This window comes from Lepidochelys kempii, chromosome 1, assembly GCF_965140285.1.
Source record: "Lepidochelys kempii isolate rLepKem1 chromosome 1, rLepKem1.hap1, whole genome shotgun sequence".
Lineage (NCBI taxonomy): Eukaryota > Metazoa > Chordata > Testudines > Cheloniidae > Lepidochelys > Lepidochelys kempii.
The window spans coordinates 151,777,200-151,789,374 of record NC_136380.1 but is presented as its reverse complement, the minus strand read 5'-3'; the positions used below and the strand labels follow the sequence as shown (position 1 = coordinate 151,789,374).

The 12,175-nt window shown below is 40.0% G+C and overlaps 1 protein-coding gene across 1 annotated transcript in view; it reads left to right on the top strand.

Moving 5' to 3' along the window:
* CFAP47 (cilia and flagella associated protein 47) overlaps positions 1-12,175 on the top strand; it is a 643,435-nt gene that overhangs the window by 129,799 nt on the left and 501,461 nt on the right. Inside the window, exons 28-30 of the mRNA XM_073358068.2 lie at positions 3,049-3,183; positions 7,649-7,865; positions 8,741-8,947. Of these exons, the coding sequence (XP_073214169.2) occupies positions 3,049-3,183; positions 7,649-7,865; positions 8,741-8,947 (559 nt within the window). The remainder of the gene's footprint in view (positions 1-3,048; positions 3,184-7,648; positions 7,866-8,740; positions 8,948-12,175) is intronic.

The following is a 12,175-nucleotide window of genomic DNA, read 5'->3' as shown; positions in this document are numbered from 1 at the left end:
CTCTGCATTTGTCCTTATTGAATTTTATCCTATTTACTTCAGACTGTTCCTCCAGTTTGTCCAGATCATTTTGAATTTTAATCCTATCCTCCAAAGCACTTGCAACCCCTCCCAGCTTGGTATCGTCTGCATACTTTGTAAGTGTGCTCTCTATGCCATTATCAAAATCATTGATGAAGATATTGACCAGAACCAGACCCAGAACCGATCCCTGCAGGACCCCACTTGTTATGCCCTTCCAGCATGACTGTGAACCACAGATAACTACCCTCTGGGAATGGTTTTCCAACCAGTTCTGCACCCACCTTATAGTAGCTATATCTAGGTTGCATTTCCCTAGTTTGTTTATGAGAAGGTCATGTGAGACAGCATCAAAAGCTTTAGTAAAGTCTTTACCTTGAGACTGTTCAAAGAGGCAGTAAAACATTTGTCTCCATGGATGCCCATGGATCTTTTACTCCAAAAATTCCAGTGGAATGCAGCAGACCTCCGTCATACTTTGTCCAAAATAACCAAAAACATCTCACATAAGTATCCAAAGTACCCTCCATTTAAACTTCAGAAAAACAAAAGTGTGGAAAGGCAGGGGGAGAGGTGGAAAGAAACCAATTAAGCCTGTCAGGTCAGTTTAAAGTATAGGCTACCAGCAGCAAATGAAGTAAACCGAGGAAAAGAAGACGGAAAAGAAGAAAAGGATATAGTTCGTTCTGAGCCAAGAGTAGGCTCCCTGGGTTGAAACAGTTGGGAACCCTTACCCCAGGTTCTCATTCTGGCTCTGGGAGAAGAGTGGGGGTTGTTACCTGCTCCTGCAAACCCTGCCATTTTGCACTCTGAAACTTTTTTTTCTTCCCCTTCTTTTTCTTCACTCCCTCAGGACCAAGTCCCAGCTCCAGTCTCTAAAGGTAGTCTGTTAACTCTGCTTTTGACTTGAAACCCTGTTGTGCTAAATCATCTTTTACTATCCCTAACTAATTTACAACCCTTCAGCAGCCCTTGCTGAAGCAGCACCAAACTTGAAAGATTACTGGCAGCTTCCCATAATGCTGCCCTTACTTCAAACCTCTCACAAGCAGACTGAAGTGCCTCCTTTCCTTGGAAGGCATTCAGTCCCCATGGGCAGGGACCTTCTTCCACAACCCATATACCAAGGAGGGTGGGCTCCTCAGCCACCCCCCATCCCTCTGGGTCCCCTAACACTTCCTCCATTTCCTTCTTAATCTCATCCCAGGGTGACCCCTGCACCTGGTATGGGCCCTGGTTCTTCCTTATCCATTTATCCAAAAAATCCTTTACCCTGGCTTGCCAGAACCCGCAACTACCATCATGAGAGTTCGCTATACCCCCTCCAAGTAGCTGCGCGGACTGTTGGGGCGGGGGACTTACAGGCTGCCACTCACCTATCCGATGCAATGCATCCAAGTCACCGGTACCAAGATGTTAGGGGGCTTATTCCTTCACCCACTTACTTCCCTGGTCCTTCTCTCATAAACAGAGAACAACAATACCCGAAGTCCAAAGGTGCAAACAATTCGATGTTTATTGGGGTAAACTTCCAGCAAGCATGATTCCAGTTTCCTTCCTTTGTGTCCCCCTTTCTAGGTCTGATACCACAGAGCCTTACACCTGTGTCCCTGTTCCCATTCCTGCCCTTAGCCAAACATGATTCCAATTTCCCCATCCCCATTCCTTGTTCCCATTTCCCACACCCACTCACTTCCTGATTGACTGCAAACTATATAGTAAAACTTGAGTTCTGCTTAGCTATACCTTACCCAATCATTTTCCTGAAATTTAACTAACCAATCCTAACATATTGTAACATGATTACATAACCAATTATATCCCACCACCTTAATTAGTTTACACCCAGCAAAATTAATTATACAGCAGACAGGAACAATCACAGAACCAGACAGAGATTATACAGACAAACAATAGCAAAGTGGGAACTATAATGACAAAACAGTACAGAAGTGAGGATTTCACATCCCAGCTATTGATAAGTGAGTTCTTGCCAGACAGGATGCTATCAAACTAAGTTTCCTTTTACATCTTTTAAGCACTTCCCTTTCTCTGGAGGTGATAGGCACTATCAGGACAGGATTGTATTCCTAACAGCCCAATAGCACCTTATTTCAATGTGACTAGTTTGGAATGTGAGGAGGTGACCGATCGCTTCCTAGCTTATGGCTGCCTCTGCTGCTTAGCCAAAGGCCTTAGCTTAAGAACAGGGCCTCAGACTGTCACAGTAAGAGAAGGACCTTACACTGGCAGACAGTGATTTTGATTCTTTCTTTTCTACCTCTAACTAGCCAAGTGATTAGAATACACCTAAATTCTTAGAGTATAGGCCTTTACAGACAGGCCTGAATATCTATATCCTAACACTTCATACGTTATCTCAACCTCACCTGCTGGTAATCTTTCACTACTTCCCAATTGCCTATATCCCTGCTAGTAGCCTCTTTTCCCCCTGCAGCAGTGGAGAGTAAGACTGTACTGAGAAATGGTATCTTTGGATTTTAAAAAAATACTGAGTATTTTCAGAGAACATGGATTACATTGCAGTGTTGTTACTCCTGTGCTCATCTCAACAGATTTGAGGGGTCTGTAGATGCTGCTTTTTAATTTGTTTTGTGAAATGTGTGGGATTGGTAGTGCTTTGAAAAGGCTGACTATGAAACACTGAGACCTACTGAATGAGGAGCTGGAGTCAGACATGCCTTAAAAGGGGACTTGGTTCCTGGCTAAGAGCTTTAGATTTGGGAATGCTCCTCTGGGGTTTCTTCAGCAGGTGCCCAGACCTGAGAAGTACAGATTATAGCTGGGGGGAAAATTGCACATATTTCTTTCTTCAGTTACTGTTTAGAGAAGTGCCATGTTATCATCAGCCAAACTGTAAGTGTTACCCGATAAACTGAGCTGCAAAAGAAACCAAGATTTAATAGCAGATAACTGTGTATGTGAACCATTAATACACAGCCAGTAAGATAATGTCTTTTATTGTGCATTTTAATCAAACTTCAGCTCAAAATCTGTATTTTATAGACCATAATGGGATAATCTGCAACAATGGAGAAGCTGTTTTGCATCCCTGTTACACTCCAGGATCACTGTCCCATAGTACTTCCTCCAGTTCCCTCTGTGCAGTCACTAACTCAGCCTATGAAGGCTCTTCTTCAGGTAAAACAGCAATTAATATTTAAAAATATAGATCTCTGTAACAGTATTTCTGCTTACTATTGCCGTGTTTAAATTTTTTAAAGAAAAATGTCTTATCTGCTATGCTGCCTGACAATGAGTGTAGCCTGTGAATGTCTGGGAAACTATCCCATCCCATCTGAGCAGAGGATAGAATGTCTGGAGGACATGAACACAGAGGGGAAATACATATTGGAATTGGTTACTGGTTACAAACTGGTTACACAGCGTGTCTAGGAGTCTCATTCATGCAGCAAACCCCCTTTCCTCCTGTACTGAACTGATTACAGGATAACAGCCTTGTGCCTGACTAGATTGTTGAGGGGGGCAAAAATTAGCTGCCATAGTCACTGAGTTTTAACCTTGTTGTGGGTGGACCCAACCTGTGGTTGGATTCTACTGTGCCAATAACTGGTCACAAACTCTGGGCAAGATTATGCTATTCTTACTCATGTAGGGTAATATCATATGACTGGACCCATCCCACTAAAATGAGTGAGACTATTCCAGGAACAAATTAATACTCAGTATGCATAAGAGTGGTGGAATCTGGTCCTTTTTAAGGTGACCATGCTACCATTGTCTAAGGAAGAGAAATTCTGATAGAACTCCCCAATGGAAAGGGAATTTGCAATACAGTAGATCCTCATCACATAGCTAACACAAGGTTTTAAAAAGAGGAATCAGCTGACATGACTATTTCCCTTTTTAAACTGTAAGCAATTATAAAACCAGTTTAGATTGAAAAATCAAAACAAAAACCACACACAATGAATATTAATATCCTGCACAGTGAAAGTCTAAATGGGTTATTCGTAAAAATGTGAAGACCAAAATTATGATGATGATAAAATGCTTTTTAAGAAATGTAAACACTGTAGTAATTAGTGTAGCAAAGACAGTATCTACTGTAGTCTCACAGCAATTAAAGTTGCATCAAAATTTTCTTTTTTGCAAGGCCTGTACCTCAGGGTCTCACCTTTTTTTGGAACTCTTTTTTGTAAACATGCCATGGGAAATTTTGAACCAGGTGTCAGACACAAATAAATGTGTGTGGAATGATCTCCAGTATGTATTTTGGGTTGGTATGCTGTTGGTTTCTTAGGAAATTTGGAAAGACTTAAAACATGGGAAAAGCCTGGTTTCCCCTTCCCTTCACCCCCACAATGCATGGTTCCTTCCCCTGCTGCTGCCTGAAACATTGAAACGTCAGAGATATTTAGCCACTCATCACTCCCTCCGGTTCATTTATGTACTTGGGAAGGGTCACTGTTGTCATGGCAACACCTGCCTTTAATAATTGATTTCTCTTAGACTCCCATCACATTGTTACAAAGAAGGGTCCCAGGAGGAGCTGTAAGGAAAGCAGACAGGGTTTGGTTCAGCTCCTCCTGTGCTCCTTTGGGTTTGTACTGGGATAAGGGCACACTGGTTCTTTTCAGAAGGTTATTGTTTACTTTCCTCAAAAAGGATAACCTGAAAATAAGCTACAAAATTCCAGCTCTATTCCTTTAGATTGTTTGTTTGTTTATCTGATCCTTCCAAATTTGGATCTGGTACTTTCTGAATATTCACCTTTTAAAAGAAATAGGAAATTCTAGATCTCTGAGTCATAGTCTTGTGTTACACAATTTAAAAAAAAAAAAGACACTGAAGTTCCAGTAAAATGTTTTGTTTGAATAGTTTAATTACTTTTCAGTTAACAGGGAGTGGTGTAGTATGGAGTTTCACAAAGACTACAATGACAACAAAATATACATAGGAGGCAACAAAATGTGTAAAGGCTTTATTATTTAAAAGTACATATATAAAATATTCTTTCTATTAAAAAAGCAGAGGAAATACATAAACAACTTCATTTAATGTTAGTTAAGATTGCTCTCATCCATAAACTAAACCATAAAAGAGCAGGAAATACAATGTTAAGGATTAAAATGTAGACAAATCAAGCACTCTCAAGTTAGGAAATGCCAGAATGAACATTGTCCATGCAATCTTACTTTGGTCCCTTCATATGTATGCTTTAAGATATGGTCTTTAATTATGTGATCCCATACTATTTTTTACACAGAGCACAGGATGGGTGGTACTCTGGGGATGAATTAGGCTGTGTAGTCGTGATGCTTTCTGGGGGTGCCTACGGGTGTGAGACACTTTGTTACCACCTACCCTTAACGTGGGGAAGCCTTGTCTGTGCCTGCTGGGGGACAGCTCCCTGGTCCTACAGGCAACACAAGCACTCCGCTGTGCAGATTAGTGCTAGATATGCTTCAGCACTTGAGCACTATGAGCGTCCTGCCCTGGAGTGTCCTGCCTCTGTTCTGCTGTACACGCACAGTATTTACAGATTTGCTGCTCTCAAAGAAGCAGCGCACTTCAGCTTACTAGCTTCACCTCAGGCCACTGCTCTATTTAACACACAGCAATTAGATGTGTTTATAGTGAAAACAAACAAAACTCTATTTAACAAAGAGAAGAGATTCAAATCATAGCAAGTAGGTAGAGAGAGAGAATATTGGGCAAAAGATCTATCTGGCTTTAAGATTCAACTTGATACGTTTATGGAGGAGATGGTATGATGGGATAACACGGTTTTGGTAATTAAATATTCATGGTAAATAGGCCCAATGGCCTGTGATGGGATGTTAGATGGGGTGGGATCTGAGTTACCCAGGAAAGAATTTTCTGTAGTATCTGGCTGGTGAATCTTGCCCATATGCTCAGGGTTTAGCTGATTGCCATATTTGGGGTCGGGAAGGAATTTCCCTCCAGGGCAGATTGGAAGAGGCCCTGGAGGTTTTTCGCCTTCCTCTGTAGCATGGGGCACGGGTCACTTGCTGGAGGATTCTCTGCTCCTTGAAGTCTTTAAACCACAATTTGAGGACTTCAATAGCTCAGACATAGGTGAGAGGTTTTTCGCAGGAGTGGGTGGGTGAAATTCTGTGGCCTGCGTTGTGCAGGAGGTCAGACTAGATGATCATAATGGTCAGTTCTGACCTAAATATCTATGGATCTATATATTGGAAACAAATATTTACATATACAATAAAATCATACACTCATTTTAAAACCTAGATGTTTGTAACTAAAGCTCTCCCCAAAGTCCTACTAGCATTTTTCAGCCAGACCTGGCTGAAATCCATTTTTCATGAGACAAAACATGCTGCCAGCTTATCCCCTACTTAAAGGATACTGTGTGATTCTTTGCAAGCCCTGATATATCATGAGATGCACAATGAGCAGACAGAGAGATTAGTGTCTAACACCCTCTCCCTGAACAGAATCTGTACAAGGTATGTCACTTCCTGATAACCTGCTTTAATGTCAAGAACTTAATTTTCATTTTAGGTACATAACTTCTTAAATATTATCTGTACATACATTACACAATGATTATGATGACCAGTGGGCTATTGGCTCTCAGTAGAGAACTTACATGCCCTCATTTGGTGAATTATTGTGCATATAATTGACCAAGAGGATTGCTGTAAAACTCTGTGCCCTCTGCCAGTGGGCACAAAGAGGTTCCTCAGTCACAGTAGTGAAGGAATCTGTGTTAAGTAGGACCTCTGCCTCATTGTTGCAGAAGTTGGAAGCTATGTAGTGAATGAGGTGGGGGTTTGCAGGAAAAGAAAGAATGGTCTCATGGTTAAGGTATTGGAGACTTTGTGGTACAGTCAGTGGTAGAATCAGAGTTCCTATGTGATGCTGAGCAAGTCACTTGCTCCAGATGTTTCACAGGTAATCACTTCTGCATGTAAGTTGAAGGCTGTATCACAATACATATGCACAAGGGGGCCAAATTAAGGTTGCATGAGCAATGCATTTTCTAACATCAGAGTGCTTGATTTGACAAACTTCTAATCCTTAACTTTGTATTTCCTAATTTGTTATAGTTTAGACATATAGTGATAATATGCAATATAGTATTCAACCATATCAGGTTTTTTTGGGAGGTGGGGGCAATGATAATACACAATAAACTGATAGTACAAACAAGCCTCTTCCAATATCAGAGGCTTATACAGTACCTGATAATTTGGACAAAGGTAACTTAGCCAGTTGTGCATTTCTATATCACTGGGGTATGGAACTTGCCTGAACAAGGTTTGTAATCAATCCTTATTGGAACCACTTCTAATAATATTTTGGCAGGATTACTGCCCATGATTTCATATGCCAAGTTTGAATGATCTGTATTTATCTTTTTCTGATTGAAATAACTATTTCTCGTTTTCTAAATAAAAATAGGACCCAGAAATGCAAGGTTTGCTGTTTCCAAAAATTATATCTTGTCACTTGTCAGGAATAATTAATATAAGTAACTGTTCATATGATCCCTGTATTTTATTTCTTTGCTGTCTCAATAAGATTAGTGTTTTAAAAAGTGCTGTTTTTGTACTGGAAAATGGATAAGGAAATTTGGAATACTTTTTGTATTATTCAGAGTTGGAAAATATGCTTGAAAATGAAAGGATGAAGGATGAAGCTGACAGCCAAAGTCAGGAGAGAGAGAATAAATTTCAACTATCGCTTTTTCCTGACGAAGACCGAGAGGAATACATCTTCTTTCAGAAAGTGATAACTGCGGTTCAGAACTGGTTCACTCTCTTTGGTTGGTCTAAGGGACCTAATCCTATTTCTATTCCCCACTCACTAAGACGGTAATTGTAATTTTTTTCTTAGATGTTTCCTAGGAAAATGCTGCATCATACCAATGTGTGTTCCATCACTAGAAACATTCTTGGATGACCCATGTTTATGACCAAGTTACTTTTAATATGCAACTGACTAATTAAATGGAGAAATCCAAAGATATTTTTAATTAGTCAAACTTTTTATACATTGTAAAACATAAAGGTCTGTTTTTTGTTTTTTCCATTTATAAAATGTTCCCAAACAAGAGGCTCTGAGAGCAAGTACAACATTAAAACCATATACAGTGCTTATTACAGCTGAAATTGAGTCTGATCCCAAAATGAACCCAGTTTCTGACAGTCACCACTATCTCAAGGCAAAGCCATGTAAATGAATAGTTTTGTGCCTTTCCTCCTGCCCACAAGGTCAACAAATTGATTGATGAGCAACAGGGGAAGCAAATTCCAGTATGTAGAGTCTTGTCACCAGTCCCTTGAACCTGATGTCTATCAGCAGTTATATGAATTACCTGAGTTAGTCCTAGCTGTTTGATAGTACTGAAAGAAAAAGGCATTCTCTCATTTGGTTGGTTCCCAAATGTGTAGGTTTTTATACAGGGTGAAAATGAAATTGTATTTGAATTGTACTTGAATGGTAATGGTGACTAGCACAGACTCAGTTTTATTAAATAGTCTAACCAAATCAAAAATCTTACGTTGTCATAACATCTGTACAGAAATCAAGAAGTACTGTATTTTTCACAATCCATTCCTCAGACCTTTCCATAATAGTTTATTAATTAATTCACCACAGTTAATAGTACAATAGTTATTTTTAACTCGTCTGTTTTAATATATTTAAAACAATAAAGAGAAGTTTTTCTCTCCCCCCCTGCATTTAGTGATGTGTGTAAAATCCAGATGACTTCATCTGATAAAGTTTTTAAACAAAACCTTGGCAAAGATACGAAGACTGTTTATGACATGCTACTCCATCTGAGCGGACAGTTGCTACCTGGAATTACTTCGAGCCAGTCATTGCCCTCTGATCCTATTGAACGAGTAGTCCAGCTCCACTGGCAGCATTCTACAATGCTTACTTTCCTCAAGTAAGATAAGGGTTTTTGTTTTGTTTTTTTTGCTTATGTTTCCCTGGTTGTGTTTAAGTAGTTTAAATACCTTTCCCAAGGAATAATATGCTTTTTCTTAGTTGTATTTTTACACTGTTTTTTGGTTCATGTGATTAAAAGTGTGATATTTATGATAAATTACAATGAACTTGGTAGTGATGTAATCTCTGAAGCTTGGTGATGGCATGTTATGAAATGTTAAATAACCACTCTAAAGATGAGGAACTAATTTTGTTTCTGACATGACGGTGATATCTGTCATTTTTAAAAAACCTGATCCATCTTTAGAACATTGTCAGGTTATTTCTCCTAGGATGCAGGCCACATCATATCACCCAATTGAAAAATCAATGGAAAGAGGACTGAGAACTTGAAGAGAGGAACTTTATGAAGCTTTCTTCTTATATTCGAGAGAGCACAGATCCTGCGACTTTATGGATAACTTGACTCTCAATCTCATGAATCGCAGAACCAGTGCTACTACTTCATTATGTTGTTGTTTGATGCCTTAGATTAAAACATTTTTGTTAAGAGAATTTGAGGTCGTATCAAATTTTGACGTCAGGATGATCTGAGACACATATACCACTATGTAGAGTTTGGACACAATGAATGCAAAACATTCTATGAATGCTTTGTGTTTCCTCTTGATTGTTAACAGAGCACAACTCTGCTGCAAGAAAAATAGGCAAGTTCATCCCTGATCCTAAACTAAGACCTATCAAATTTACTCCTATAAAGTGAATTAAAGTTATACAGCACATTAATGAAAATGTATAGTGCTTTACTTTGCAATGAGAAGCAGGTTACATAATAAGATAACCTCAGCTGATTACTATTCACAATATTAGAGATGTTGAAACACACTGAAAGGAATTTAAAATGAAAAGCCCTGTGAAAATCTCTCTGAACAAGGAGTCAGGAGGCTTTAGTAAACTAGACTTAGAGTTTTTCATCCTCTTCCCAGTAAAGCTTCTTTATATTCTAGCCTTTGAGCTAAAGCACAGATTTTTTTTTAAAACCAGCAATCAGCTGTTTATTAGCATAGAGCTACTATATTTACTTACCTTTCCTGTCTTCTTAATCTCTTGGCTCATGAGAGCTGATGAGAGCTAAGCTGCACAGTTGTCTAAGTGGTTGCAAAGTATCCAGGCCTGCACCCGTAAGTGAGATTTCCAGTACTGTAACTGTTGGCAGACAGTAACATCATTAAATTTTAGTACTATCGATTCTTGTGATCGTTACAGCATTATTTTGGGCTTGGATTCTTCTGGCTCTGACACTGACATGGATGGTTTGTGTTTCGATGCTTCAAGTTAAAGAACAATTCTTGCACTGAAGGCAACCTGCCCAGATTTATACATAGGATTTTTAGGCCATATTGGTTGAAATGGAAGTTCCTCTCACATAGAAATTGCCCAATATAAATTAATAGAATTGGCTCATTGCCCCAAGGTGTGTGTGTGTGTGTGTGTGTAGCTTCAGGTGCTTTAATTAATTTATAGCAAACTTTCTTCCCTCTATATATCACAAAATATATATATAAAATATTTTGTGATACAGCATGGCCAGAGGGCAGCAGGAGAGTGTTAGAAGGGAGCCTTATTCCCTATAGAGGGAAGAAAGTTTGCTATACATTAATTAAAGCACCTGAAGCCAGTCACATGATAAAAACTCCCTGCTTCAATCAGACAAGAGGAGGAGTTGAAGCTGAGTGGATTGGTGTTGGAGCAGAGAGCAGTTTGGAGGGAAGCAGAGGAGAATTTGGAGAAGTGCTGTGGTGGGCTAAGAAGACCAAGTCCCTAGGTAAGGGGGCACCTGATTTGTGCAGGAAGCCTCACAAGCTGAAGGGCAGGAGAGGGAAGTAGCCCAGGGGAAGGAACCGCTAGTTCTAGTGGTTTACTGTTATCCCTAGGGCCCCTGGGCTGGGACCTGGAGTAGAGGGCGGGCCTCAGTCCCTCCCACTCCACTCCCCTCCTCTAGGACACTAATGGGGCAGTTAATACCCCAGTTCAGGGGCAAGAAATGGTGCCCTGAACTCCCCCCCCCCACCAAGAAGAGAAAGCACGAGACCCATCATAGTAGTGCCGGCAATTGGCCACTGTGTGTGTGTGTGTGTGTGTGTATATATATATATATAATATATATATAAAAACCTTGAATCAGCCATAAAACTAGATTATAAAGTTACCCTGATTAGAAGTTTTGATAAAGCTGTTCAATTCCAAATGTGATAGCCTTCTGTTTTAGATGGAAGGAAAGGACTTTAAACAATTCTTCCTTTTAAAAGGAAAAGTGTGGGGTTTTGTTTTTAAGCAAAGCAGTTTGGAAACCAAAATGAGAAACGCTTCACTGTGGACAAACTGAAGTATCCTTGAGCCCTAGGCTGATAATGTAAAACTGGAATTTCTGAGGTGAGATGTGGCTTCCTTGTAAAAGTGTCAATATTCTTGGGATCAGTAGCGTGGAAAAAAATCTGCTTCTACAGTAACATTTATCTCACTGTTATACTGAATTGTAAAAAATTCCAATCTGGTATAGGACACACCTTGTTCCCTATGGGTCCCTTCTTTTCCCTGTTCCTCTTCTGGAATACTGGACCCTTGTTCCAGGAGTCCACCACAGGAGTTAGATGTACTCCTGTGACTCTGCTCTCAAGCCACAGAAAGCCCTAAACTTCTGGGCTTTCCCCTGCAGGAGAGTCTTGCCTTCTCTGCAGTTGCTCCCTCAGCCTGCTTGTAAGGCCAGGGTATCTAATGGACCATCATGTAGCTCAGACCTCTCTGGCCAGGAGGTAATCCATGAGTTATAGCACAGGTGTGATCATGTCTCTAATTGGGTTTTTTTTCCCCTGCTGGAAAATTTCATCACAGGCCGTAAAAACCATCTCTGATCCTGCTGATATTTAGTCTTCTAATGTTATACCAAGATTCTGAACTGTACAGTAGTACTCTGAAGTGACTCCTCAACTAAGTTCAGGAGAACTAAGCCAATGTTCTTCTCTTTATACTTCCTCCCATTCTCAACTGGTATAATGTCAGTATTGTTGGGATTTGGCCTCAGCTTGTTTAGAAGAATCCAGTTTTACAATGCAAGTGCAAAGCTGCCAGAAAGCTAACACAGAGAGGGGAGGGCAAAAACAGAGAAATAGTTACCCTGCAGTCACTAGTGTGATAGATTCAAAGGCCTAAAGGGACCATTGTGATC